General features: G+C 38.7%; 1 protein-coding gene across 1 annotated transcript in view; it reads right to left on the bottom strand.

Moving 5' to 3' along the window:
- Positions 1–13,920, bottom strand: part of LOC110158002 (copine-9-like) — a 229,330-nt gene that overhangs the window by 107,112 nt on the left and 108,298 nt on the right. The window contains exon 7 of the mRNA XM_020922421.2: positions 8,347–8,423. Coding sequence (XP_020778080.2) covers positions 8,347–8,423 — 77 coding nt within the window. The remainder of the gene's footprint in view (positions 1–8,346; positions 8,424–13,920) is intronic.

Raw genomic sequence — 13,920 nt, 5'->3', positions numbered from 1 at the left:
TTGCCTGTCTTTGACTTGGGACTTAACTCGGACTTGAGGTCAAAGCCTTGAGACTAAGGCTACGTTCAGACTGCAGGGCTTAATGCTCAATTCCGATTTTTTTGTGAAATCCGATGTTTTTGCGAGGTCGTTCACATTTCCAATTAAATGCGACTTGTCTGTGACTCCAGTGTGAACGGTAAACGGCCCGAAAGTGTCCCGCATGCACACTGGAGGACACGATGACGTCAACCCCATGCGTCAACCGCAGCGAGCGTGCTCTGTGTTTACGGAAGTTGTCCAAACATGGACGCGAGCATTGAGCACCTGGAGATTTTACAGTTCCGGTTTCCGCCTGCTTCAGCGCAGAATAGTGACGTTTGTCGCTTGTTGAGGACGTGTAGGTCGGATGGATGCGCTTTGGCCGTTCAGACTGAAGTCACATGTGAAAAGATCAGATATGTATCGGTTTCAGGACCACATATTCAAGTGGCCTGGGTCGCATTTGAAAAAATCGGATCTGTGCCGTTCAGACTGTCATTAAAAGATCAGATACAGGTCACATAGAAGCCAAAAATTCGGATTTGGGTCACTTCAGGCTGCAGTCTGAACGCAGCCTTACTTGAGACTTGCAAAACAATGACTTGGTCCCACCTCTGTTTACTGTGCATTAAAATGTTGTTAGAGGACAGCATGAAGCCAAATAAATTATGGCGTTGCTTAAAGACATTACACCCCAATCACGTTGATAAGTTGAGTTTTTTAGCGAAAACATGCTGAATATTGCCAACAATCATCCCCCTTTGTGAATGCTTCTTCAGTAAACCAGTCAGTTCTGTTAGCATCATATAAGGAGGTGTACGGAATAGCAGAGGAGTTGATACTGCCGAACTATAACACGGACATCATCTTTAAAGACGAGGAGGACGCAGGTGAGCACAGCGTGGAATACAGACGGACACAAGCTGCGTGTGTCCCGGTAGTCGCTTTAGAGACGCAACTAAAACGTTTGCTCTTGTATTTAGGCGACTGAAGGCGAGGGAGTGATTTGTCCACGTTTGGTAGAGGTTCTGTGGAGTGGGGGGCGTGAAATGTTTTCTTCTTCATAGCGGGGTGTAAAAGAAAATAACTGAGAAGCACTGGAGTATGGGATATCATAATTTTTACTCCACCCTACTTTGAACTGATCTCAGACTTAAATATATGAGCAGATATTTCAAAAAATGAATTCAAATCAGATTTAAAAAACAGGAAACTTAAATTAGGCTAAAAACTGAGCTTTAAACCATGTTATAATGCTGTTACTTCATTAAAAACATGCCTGGGGTTGTGTTTTGTTTCATTCACACATGTTTGCGTAATCCTTTATAAGTGTGTTTACATCTGTTGCAAATTGTGAAGCCATGAAGTGGTAGTTTTTAAGTTACTTTTACCTGTAGTTCAGTGGAGATTGGCAATTCCAAGGCTGAAATGGTCCAAATGATTCTAGTGAAGGTGTATGGAGTTGCACCACCATTATAAAACAATATTGGAACCACTATTCATATTACAGAAAAGAGCACTATGAATAATTCATAACGTTGGGTTTTATGACCACACCAGCCAGCTATTTCTCACTCCAAAATTTTTAAAACTTAAGGATCTGATAAGCTTCCAGAGCGCAAAAGTAATGTACAAGGCAAAAAGGAAAGAACTCCCAAAAACTGTTCAGAAACTTTTTATTGAAGGAGAAAGTATTATAATTTAAGGGGAATGCATCACTTTATAACGACCAGTCTGTACAACAAGGAAAAGTTTTTGTATTTCAGTTTGTGGGGTCAGAATTTGTAACTCTATGAATGATGAGCTCAAAAAATGCCCAAATATGAAAATGTTTAAACATAGATGTGAAGAAATGATTATAGCTATGTATGCAGAAGAAGGAATTTAAGTTTATTTGTTTATCTGAATGTAAACTATAACATATTTATTTTGTATCTGGAGTCATGTGACTTACTATAAGAGTCTGGTAGAAGCACATTATTGCTATAATGGGATTATAAAAGGGGGTGGGGGTAGCTAAGTGTTGCTTCTCCCCACTCCTTTTCAGAATGATTGATTTTTATTTTTATTTTATTTTTGGAGATTATATTTGTGACGAGCAATGTAAAATAATTGCCTTTATGTATCTGTTGATTACTGTATAATAGTGCAGTTTATCATTTATCATTTATCAAACATCGGAATAAACTTATCATTTATAAGAAAGAAAACACAGTAGAGCACTTTCTGTATTACCACATGACATCACAAAGTGGAATAGAGTGTTTTCTGTTTGAGAGAAAAACTAAACATGCAGGATTTGTGTGTTAAACATGTGTGAATGAAACGAAACACAACTCCCGGTATATTTGTGATGAGGAAACAACAATATAACAGATCAGAAAACAGCGTAGTATACGGGTCCTTTAAGTATTGATATTTTTTTAATTTTTCCAATACCTCAGTCAGTATCAACAGAGCGAGAACTTTGTATCGATTGGCTCATCACTATACAGAACATCAGGAGCCAACAGATGCGGCTCCATCTGGGTTGGACGCCAGAGGTGGGGAGTCAGAAGTAAATTCATGTTACTGGCAGCAAGTCCAAAGTCAGGTTCCAAAGTCCAAATCCTTTCTTCTTTGCAGTACAAGCAAAGCATTTGGTAAATTTTTTCCCATCTGGTGATTTTTTTTAAAGGGCCTATATTACTCTATTTTCTGAACTATGTTATAATGTTGTTTACCTGGAGTTGTGTTTTTGTTTTATTCACACATGTTTAACACACAAATCCTGCATATTTAGGCTGAGTTCTTCTCTAAAACAGATAACACTCCACCTTGTGATCTCATGCGTTAATACAGGAAGCACTTCTGTGTTTTTTAAACTCCATACACCTTCACTAGAATCATTTGGATTTAATTTCAGCCCTGAAATTGCCAATCTCTGCGGAAAAAACGGTAAAATGTAGTTGACATCACAAGGTGGAAAAGAGCATTTTGAGTTTGGAGATGTAGAAAAATGAATAAAAAAACTCAAACATGTGTGAATGAAAACAAAACACACTTCCATGTCAGTTTGGGTCAGTTTTGCTTAAGATTGGATCTTTTACTGAATGGTTTTGAAAAGTGGATTGTTTCTCAAGAGGAGCCTCCATTAGTCTCAAATCAAATGGCTGAAGTAGATTGTGAGATCATTGGTGCTCAAGTCGATATAGTCTCAGATTGAATTTGTTCTCAAGTCCTTTTAATGATGTGTCTCCACTGGCAGAATCTTTTATGTCATTCACTGCACAGACAAAAACACAAGACACTTTTCCCTTTATAATCAGTGACTGAAACCATGATCTGATGGAGTTTGAATCATATACTGTCAGACTGTACATCATTAAAATAAGCCTTAGAAATCCTGGTAAACCCCTCATTATTGTCTGAGCTAACAAAGCCTGTTTTCATGCTATATTCTCTAACATCTTTAACAAGGTCTGTACAAAATAAAGACCATCTGTTTGCCCACATCTGTACTTCAACTATAAAGTCAGAACTTTAGAAAAAAACATGAAAAACTATAATATGCTGATGTACCAGGGTTGGAAGGTAATGAAGTACAAAAGTAAAAGTAGTACAATACTGCGGTTTCTATGGATATGTCATTGCTCTGTCTGGAATGTTCCAGAGTATGACATTTACCTTACATGTATTAGATTTATGAGATTTACCTTACATTTATTCAATTACAGGTGGTTTTATAGCTCAGAAATACCTTCTTTCTGACTGAGTGGGGTCGCCTCTCCACAGATCTGACCTGTAAGCTGGTCTCGTTTGGGCTCAATGAAGACAGAAAGGTATAATGCCATACTGTGAAACATTCCAGACAAAGCAATAACATCTCCATGGAGGAAAGTATTTGACGGACAAACCACCAGAAAAGTTGCACAATGCACCTTCAAGTCAATTTTCCAGTGGATACTTTTTACTTTTACTTCATTACATTTGAGAGCACATATCTGTACTTTCTGCTCCACTACATTTTAGATGTGGACTGAAAAGTAAAAAGTAGTTTTCTTTATGGTTTGAGACATGCTGAAATGGCTGATATTTTTTTGCACATTTGAGTTAACATCCAAACAAAATACACAAAAAACTGAAAATTAAGAAATCAATTTAATCTTAAAATAAGATAAATTATTTAACAAAACCATGACATTTGATGCTTTAATATTCTAAAATTTCTGTAAAATACTTATAAAGAATATTTTTAAACAGGTCCAACAATTCTTTTACTTTTGCATTGTGTAACTTTTCTTGTGGAAGGTCTGTCAAATGCTTTTCTCTGTGGAGATGTTATTGCTTTATCTGGAATGGTTCACAGTATGGCATTAAACCTTTCTATCTTCATGGAGACCAAACCAAGCCAAGGTACAGGTAAAATCTGTTAAGAGACAGTCAGAATGCCTGTCTTTCTAAGTATTTTTTCTCTATAAAACCACTTGATGATAGACTCCCAAGCAAAAAGTTACATACATAGTGCACCTTAAGTAGTTTGTTTCATGTGATACTTTTACTTGAGTAATCTTTTGCCCTTGTATCTGTCCGTTTACTTACATAATTGAGTACTTTGTCCATCATGTTGTGTACACGCTCCAACAGTGGAGAAAATGCTGTGGCTGTGTTTTGTATTCATAGAATCCAAAGAGTACAGCCGTTATCTGTGTCTTTTTGTTCCTACTCTGATGTTGTACAGAGAGTGTGTGATAACTGCTTTTGTAATGAGTTCTGTTCAGTCAGACAAAGAGGCAAACCTTGTCTCTTGCACAGAATAGGTTCACAAGACCTTTTTGACCCTACATTCACTCTGTAGTTTCTATTGTAGTACTCTCTGTTATCTAGTTCTGGCCAAATGCCAAAACGTGTCACACAGTATGGAACTATACAGTGTGTGTGGTTGGAGGAACATAGAGGAAAAACAAAACATGGAAATGGATTTTTTGCTATTTTCAGCTCCCGGTGTGTATGGAAATATAGAGGGTGGTTTTTACAGATGGGAAAAATACATAGCTTTGTTTTTCTGGTCCACAGCGAGAGGGTAGGCTGATAACCTTGACATATGGATAATCTATCAGAATGGCTGTGTCTACACAAACAGAGCATTATGGAATTGTTATTGGGTTTTGCTTGCCTGGAATCCAGAACACACACTTCTCCAATACTTTACAAAGATGTGAGTCTGGTCACTGGTGAATCCTCATTTTGAGATGTGCATGATTGACTGGTGGATTAGCCAGTAGGGGAAATTGATCGCCTACCTCAATAGAAATGCAGCTGCTTATGAGGAAAAAAGATAAGAACAAATATCACAAGAGAGCGAAAAACAGAAGATTTCTGCAGAATCAATGAGCGAAGCATTAAACATTGTTCATCTGAGGTGAGAGACTTTAGATTTTATCCTTCATTTCACATATGTCACTGAAATGGAGCGCATGGGGACCAGGCTGATAAAAGGTATAAGGCATTAAAGATCACATATTATGCTAAACTGACCTTTTATAATTGCCCCTTTGTCAAAAACATACCTGGAATTGTATTTTGTTTTATTAATCCATTAAACCAAATTAATTTTCAGCATAACGTCACACCTCTGATAGTGAGGATAGCCTTGGTCAAACAATACAAACAACTCAAATATTGTGAACTTATTTGATAAGAAACAGAGTCAAGTGTGTGGCCATTGTCTTATTCTGTGTGTGCTGTACTTGGCCTGGAGCTTTGTGTGTGTCTGTATCTGTGTCTCAAGAAGCAATGAGCATGCCCCTTAGTGGAGCTTCAGCGGAGCTTCAGTAGAGCTTCAGTGGAGCGGAGCCTTAACAGCGGTGAGGTCTGGAGACAGGGCCAAGAGGTCAGCACCTGTCTTTCCACAGCCCACAAAAAGAACACTGCAAACTACTGGCTCGCAATATGAAGGAAGTCAGATTATAAAGTGCAGGTGTTAAAAGGTGAGCGGTAACTTTCTCTGGTGGAACGTCTGCCATCTGCTTGTCTCTACAGAAGTGCTTTTGTTTTTCCTGGAATGTTCCATAGTATGTCATTCAACAAAACTGTCTTGCATTTATTTAATTACAATATGTTCAGAAAACAACACCTGCTTGTTTCCATGTTTGCCATATTTTGCAACACTCCAGGTGAAGCATTAACATCCCTGTGGAGATAAGCAGGTGGCAAACCCTCCGTCAGAAAAGTTACATGCACCTTTAACTGTGTAAATGTTCATTAAAAAAACTCACAAAACATCACTCAAACCAGTGTTCAGATATTAAATATGGCAAAACCGTTTTGGAAAAAAATTCAATCTGCAATTTATGTTCAAATTCATGTTCAAAATTTAATAAAACCAAGGGTGTAGGTTTGCATGGGGATAGTGGGGGCATGTCACAACCAATATTTGGGGAAGACAAAATAGTCCCTACCAATATTTGCCATTTTATTTGAATAAACAAAAATATAAATTTATCCCAAGTGATGTCATTAGTGGTGCCAGGATCCTAAACTAGAGAAGCAGCAGGACAGTGCCAACACCTGAAGATGGCAGCTTGAACAGGCGTGAGTGAAGATGCTGCGCAACAAACTTTGAAAAACTTTTCAAAAGGAACTTACTTGGCTTCATCTTCAATTGAACTTGCCTTATAATGAGTTGGCACGGAAAAAGAGCAACTATCTCCACAGGTGCACCTCCCAAACGGAGCCCGACTCATGTGCCGTTAGCCACAGGACTCTATTGACAATATTCCATGGAAAAATGTATGAACCTCACAAATATCACCTCACAAATATCTCATCACCAACAAGGGAAATCCGCTACAAACTTCTACATCGCTGTTATCCGCTAAAGAATTATCTTAGGCTACATTCAGACTGCAGGGCTTAATGCTCAATTCCAATTTTTTTGTGAAATCCAATGTTTTTGCGAGGTCGTTCACATTTCCAATTAAATGCGACTTGTATGTGATCTCCAGTGTGAACATTAAACGTCCCAAAAGTGTCCCGCATGCTCACTGGAGGACACGACGACGTCAACCGCAGCGAGTGTGCTCTGTGTTTACGGAAGTTGTCCAAACATGGACAGGAGCATTGAGCATCTGGCGATTTTAAAGTTCCTCTCGTACCGGAGCCAGAACATGAACAACTTACTTCTTTTAAGGAGGAAATTGAGAAGGAGAAGGACGAGGTTTTTGGTCGTGGCGTTTTGTGGGGCAGTGGCAGCAACGTCCGTAATAAAGAACGTGTGGATGCGGAGACGTAGCCAAGAGTGGTGAGTGGCGCTGTGCTTCTCTTCAGTGACACGAAGTTCATTAACAATTTTCACCTACTTCAGCCCAGAATAGTGATGTTTGTTGCTTGTTGATAACGTGTAGGTCGGATGAATGCGCTTTGGCCGTTCAGACTGAAGTCACATGTCAAAAGATCGGATATGTATCGGCTTTAGGACCACATATCGAAGTGGTCTGGGTCGCATTTGAAAAAACCTGATCCGTGTCTTTCAGCCTGTCATAAAAAAAATCAGATAGAGGTCACATAGAGTAGCCTTAGAAGGGCAACGGACACAAACTGTACATTTTGCAAACTGAAAAATGATATCACCTCTCACTTATTTTGGACCTGGCCAGACTCTGAATTCATAAAACATAAACCAAAGCTGAGACCAAAACCTACGCCCTTGAATAAAACCACAAGAATCCAGAAGAATCCAGAACAAAGAAAGACATACTTAAATTAGCCAGGACCATGAATGCTTGTATTGATCAAGGCTCCTGAACATTTGTTGTTTAAATCCATTTTGTATTTTTTTTCTTGAGGTTCAGACTTTTAAAACTTTCTTGTAGATTGTGTCACCGTGGAAACTTCTGAACATTCTTAAACTGCTATAGAGTAATTCTCTCCAACAGCAATAATAATTTTCAAAGCTGCCATGTATCTGTCAATAAACTTCACCATCTACCTCCGCATCCCATTATCGTTAGAGTTGTGGAACCTAATAAAAAATTTGGTTGAATGATGCTATGACCCGACCTAGCCTCCACTTCTCGTCACCAACAAAACACATTACACCATTTAAACCAACTGAGTTTAAGCAGTGAGTGCATTAAGCTTGTGTTGTTCTCCACACAGCAGCGCCTATCAATAAATATGGAATGAGAAACGCAAAAGCCAGACTCTGAATAACACCGTTTCTCAATTCTCAAGACTAAACAAATTATTTATGGACACAATTTGCATGGGAACTATTCAATATGTAGCAGTTTGAAATGGGAGGAGTGGGAAGTTGGGAGACGAAGAGTTATGGGGAGGACTTACGACAGAGTTCTTTGCACACGTCCTCCTGTTGAACCGATGATTTCTCCAAGGGTGCAGAAGGTCTGACCCAGAAAGTCCTGCAGGAGAGAAGAAGATAGTGAAGGAAGATTTAATTGCGAGACGAGGTCAGACATGGCAAGGGCACAGGGACGCGTTGGTTAAATACAGAGTCTCATGGAGCAGTTGTAATGTGATGAAGTGATGAAATAATGACGGTTTAGGCATAGCAGGGGTGGATGGGTACAGTGAGCTGCAGCGTGGTGGAGGGGAGGTGTGGAGCTCTGAAATGTAAATGTTGGTTGGCTACTGTGACCTCTTCAGCCCACGTTGTTTGTGTAAGCATTTTTACAGACTATGTTAAAGGTGCACTGTGTAACTTTTTGCAGGGGTATATGCCACAAGCTTGATTTCATTTCATTGCTTTGCTTGGTATATGGAATCATGTGGACCAGGTCATGTCTGTGGAGAGGCAAAATTGCTCACATTAAGGCGATAAAGACACATACAAGAGACAGAATTCGCACATCAGTTACTTGAGACGGGTGCGTTGGAGGAGAGGGAGCAGCCCTAGAACACGGAGAAAAATCTCGAACACCGTCTTAATTGCAAAATGTAAGATTTATTAGGACAAACAGTGCAACGTTTCAGCACATGTTATAGCTTTGTCATCAGGTAAACAGCTGAAGACCTGATGAAGGCCTAGTGCTGAATCGTTGCACTGTTTGTCCTAATAAATCTTACATTTTGCAAGTAAGACGGTGTGCTGGATTTTTCTCTATGTAGTGATAAAAACACATGGAATTGAATTAATGAAACGTGGATATGCGCAAGATCATTGACCACAGAAGTTACCTAGTGCTCCTTTAAAACATAACAAAAATATGCAAAAACAAGTAGCACAACTGACTTGCCTACAGTATATTACACAAAATTGACTCTTGTGAGCTTTAATTCATGTTAAAATGTTCGCTACTTCCTCAAAAAAAAACATACCTGTAGCTGAGTTTTGTTTCATTCACACACGTCTGAGTAAATCGATTATTAGTCTTACATCTTCAAAGCTCAAAATGCCCTGTTGCACCGTGTGATGTCATGAAGAGGTATACAATGCCAATTCTACTGACTAAATTTCATCCAAATGATTCTAGTGAAGGTGTATATAGTTTAAAAACACACAGGAGCACTTCCTGTATTACCACATGACATCACAAGGTGGAACAGAGTGTTTTCTGTTTGAGAGAAGAACTCAGCCTAGTTGTGTGAATGAAACAAAACACAACTCCAGGTATGTTTGTGATGAGGAAACAGTATTACAAACAGAAAACAGCATAACATGGGCCCTTTAATTATCTAACATGGATAGTTGCAAGGTCATCCACCAGAAAAGTTACATATTGTCCCTTTAAAACATGACAAAAATATGCAAAAACTATAGTACACTTTAAAAATGTCTCGCATCAGAACATTACCAGAACTTTACCAACTACAGTTTGATTTTCATTTCCACAGACAGGGAGATATAAGGAGACATAATATTCCTTAATGTTTTTCAGATGCTCCAGATAAGATACATCAGATATTTTTCCATCAGTTATTTATTTTAACTTAATGGTCTTGGTTGAGATGCAAGTATCACACACAAAGTGAATGGGCTGTAAAGTAATTCATTTCAAGTTTCATTTCATTTCATATACTCCTGCAGTTTTAAAAGCAGCAGACCTATTCTTCAAAATAGACTTTTCAGAGCTTTTAAAAATGTTATAGTTGTTTCCTCTCACCATTTACACTCTCCAAGTTGTATTTGGAGTGATTCGTGCTTGTTTGAGTAATCCTTGATCGCTATTTTCAAGACGCCATATTGCCGTTTAATCCTTGTTTTCACCGGCATATCGCCCACTGCTATGTACTAACTTTCTCCAAATTTATTTTCGTAATCTGTGATACACATAGGATTTGGATGCTTTCCGTAGCCATTTTGGTACAAATGAAAAAAATTTAAAAATAAATCTGCTGCTTGCTTGTGTATAGGTCTTTTTAAAATAGTTTTCTTATATTATATGATCAGTGTTGGGAGTAATGTGTTATAAAAGTAACGAACGAAAGGACCGGTTCAGAGCTTCGCGCCACATGGGGCTAAAAACACAGTTGATGCCTGATCGCGCTTTACGGACACTCTGCTCCAAGGGCTCGGGGTTCTCTCAGGGGAGGTCCTAGATTCCAAGTCCTAGTCCAAGATTAGTCTTACTTTGGTCCTGGTTTAGACCTGGATTAGACCTGGTTTAGACGTGATTCAGTCCTGGTTCAGTCCTGGTTCAGCTCTGGTTTAGATCTGGTTCAGTCCTGGTTCAGCTCTGGTTTAGTCCTGGTTCAGACCTGGATTAGACCTGGTTTAGACCTGGTTTAGACCTGGTTCAGTCCTGGTTTAGTCCTGGTTTAGGCCTGTTTAGACCTGGTTTAGACCTGGTTTAGACCTGGTTCAGTCCTGGTTTAGATCTGATTTAGACCTGGTTCAGTCCTGGTTCAGTCCTGGTTCAGCTCTGGTTTAGTCCTAGTTTAGATCTGGTTCAGCTCTGGTTTAGTCCTAGTTTAGATCTGGTTCAGTGCTGGTTTAGCTCTGGTTCAGTCCCGGTTCAGTCCTGGTTCAGTCCTGGTTCAGTCCTGGTTCAGTCCTGGTTTAGATCTGATTTAGACCTGGTTCAGTCCTGGTTCAGTCCTGGTTCAGCTCTGGTTTAGTCCTAGTTTAGATCTGGTTCAGTCCTGGTTTAGCTCTGGTTCAGTCCCAGTTCAGTCCTGGTTCAGACCTGGTTTAGACCTGGTTTAGTCCTGGTTTAGACCTGGTTTAGTCCTGGTTTAGTCCTGGTTTAGTCCTGGTTTAGTCCTGGTTTAGTTTAGACCTGGTTTAGACCTGGTTTAGTCCTGGTTTAGTCCTGGTTCAATCCTCCTGGTTCAGTCCATATAGGGCGCAAAAGTTTGACAAATAACAATCAGCGAGTGAAGATGCCAATCAGCAACACTTATTTTGGTGGGAGTAACTTAAAAGTGCGGTCAATAGTCGTGTAATGTCTTACATTTTAAACACAGTAATGTTGTAATGTAACAAATTACTTTGAAATTACAGTAACAAGTAATGAATAACAGTTGAATTACAGTTTTGAAGTAACTTGCCCAACAGTGTATATGATCACCTACTGCATCATTACCCCAAATCATCATAAATCTATCTTTACTTTGAATAATTTCCATTTATTGGATATTTTGTGCTCCTTTTGTATCTGTAATTTCACTTTGGGAGAACAGCGCCCCTTCCTTTGTCAATACTTGATTTGTACCTGCCAATCAAACCAAGCTTCAGCCAATCAGGCGCAATCCAATAACGATTACTGTCTCCTTTGATCACATGGGCGGAGCTTATGGTATAAAGATAGTAGACTATATCGATCAGTCAGACAATCATTACTGCTACTGTTGCAGGCTACTCTTTCTCTTATAAAGTGATTTAAGTGTCCCCAGTCATTCACACATGTCCAAAATATTGACATAGATTTGAGCCGCTCGCACTGTGGCATATTCCCCCATCTTGAAATCTGTCAGGACACATAATCAGAAGCTTGTTTGATTGCATTTACCGCAGGCTTGGACATGCACGACTGCGTGCCAATAATGACTTGTTACCAGGCCAAATTGATCCTTTTCCAACAATGCTCCAGTTCTGACAGAAATTGTATGCTTGTGTCGTAAAATTACTTAAAACATAACCAGTGGTCCAGATTATGCACAGAATGAAAGGATCTATATTATGTTTTCTGAAAATGTGCCCAGAGTTGTGTTTTGTTTCATTCACATATTTAACACAAAATCCCTGCCTAATTAAGGCTGTATTCGTCTTTGAAACTGAAAACATTGAAAATACAGCAGGTCCACCGTGTTCTTAAATTCTGACAATTTCAGATTTGGAATTGCTGCTACTGAACAAAACGTAAAAGGCAGTTTATGTTACTGTGTTCTTTTTTCAGTAAAAGTTACCCGTTTACTTGAAAACTACTATCATTCAGCTCTTCTTATTTCTGAACATACAAACAACCTGGAGAAAAATATAGAACTGCAGGATCTAATAAACATGAGAATGAAACAAAATTATCTTACAATTTTTCCATGAAGTAACTACATCACAAGTTATTAGTGAAAATGCACTATGTAACTTTTTAGTTTGAGTTTTATTATTTTCTTTCTATGCCCTTGGATAATACAGCACATTAATTCACACATTATGAAACTTAATATGGCATTTTAATGTTTGTAACTGTCCTTGAGGAGCACTTGATTTTTATGTTTTTTTTTTACTAGAAAAAGAACCACTGATATATTCCGATCTCAAGTCTTATTATTGCTTTACCTGGAATGTTCCACAGTATAGCAACTGATGTATCGCACATATTGAATTTTTCTTGCAAAAAATAGACATGGAAATACAAGCATTGTTCCTGTGAGCAGATGCCACCTCTCCACAGATCTGTCTTGCAACATGGCCTAGTGATACCACCTGGTTGTCTTCATTGAGAGTTAAAGTTACAGGTCCTATACTATGCAAAATTGAGTCTTGTGAGCTTTAAACTGTGTTAGAATATTGTTACCTCCTCAAAAGCATATCTGGAGTTGTGTTTTGTTTCATTTCCACATATTTGACACCTTGACATGAAGACAGTGGCGGAGTCAGGAATTTGGGGGGCCCAGGAGAACTTGAGTTTGGGGCCCTCATTATAATGTGTCATTGTTTTGTTTACATTTACATGTATTTTTGTTTTGTTTTCTGCAACTCAGGTTTTAGTTGAGAGCAATTCCAAGTTTTAGCACCACCCAAATGCCTAATGGTGCATGGATTGCTGAATGCAAGTTGGAAACAGTGTGAAAGAGTGTTTTTAGTTTTTAAAATGTGTCAAACATGCGTGAATGAAACAAAACACAACTCCAGGTTTGTTTGTGATGAGGAAACAACATTATAACATACAGTAGATCAGAAAATAGCGTAATATGAGTCTTTTAAATGCCATGTGGAACATTCCTGACACACTTACAACACATGGAGCATTTTAATAACTTCAAGACTATTCTAAAATTCCTCTTCATGTAAATCCAAACACAAGTGGGGTCTGTCTTAAAATGTAAAGATTAAAAATTAAACACACAAGTTAGTGAATCTTTTATACAGACTGGGATGCTGACAATCGGCTTGAGTCTGATTGGTCATGTCCCATTTGTGATTATACAACTTTAAGCCGTTGTATGTGGCAGCTGTTGGCTCGTGCATTCATTCATCATACAGTATAATGAGGCTATGGGCTCCCAGGAGACAACCCCACCAAGCCAACCTTCAAAGCCTGAAATGAGGAGCAGCAATGGGCTTCATACATAAGAGAATATACATGAGAGAGCAGCCAGCACAAATTAAACACCAAAAAGAACTCTGGTTTAAGATTTGATAACATTTGAGAAGTTATTATAGATCACGCTGATGTGGTAAAATGTCAAAGTCACTATCTCAAATGTGTTTAGAAGGTTCAGGAAAACTTTATATGA

This window comes from Boleophthalmus pectinirostris, unplaced genomic scaffold, assembly GCF_026225935.1.
Source record: "Boleophthalmus pectinirostris isolate CB_2022bp ecotype Guang Dong unplaced genomic scaffold, ASM2622593v1 HiC_scaffold_8, whole genome shotgun sequence".
Classification (NCBI taxonomy): domain Eukaryota; kingdom Metazoa; phylum Chordata; class Actinopteri; order Gobiiformes; family Gobiidae; genus Boleophthalmus; species Boleophthalmus pectinirostris.
This window is presented reverse-complemented; position numbering and strand designations above follow the sequence as displayed.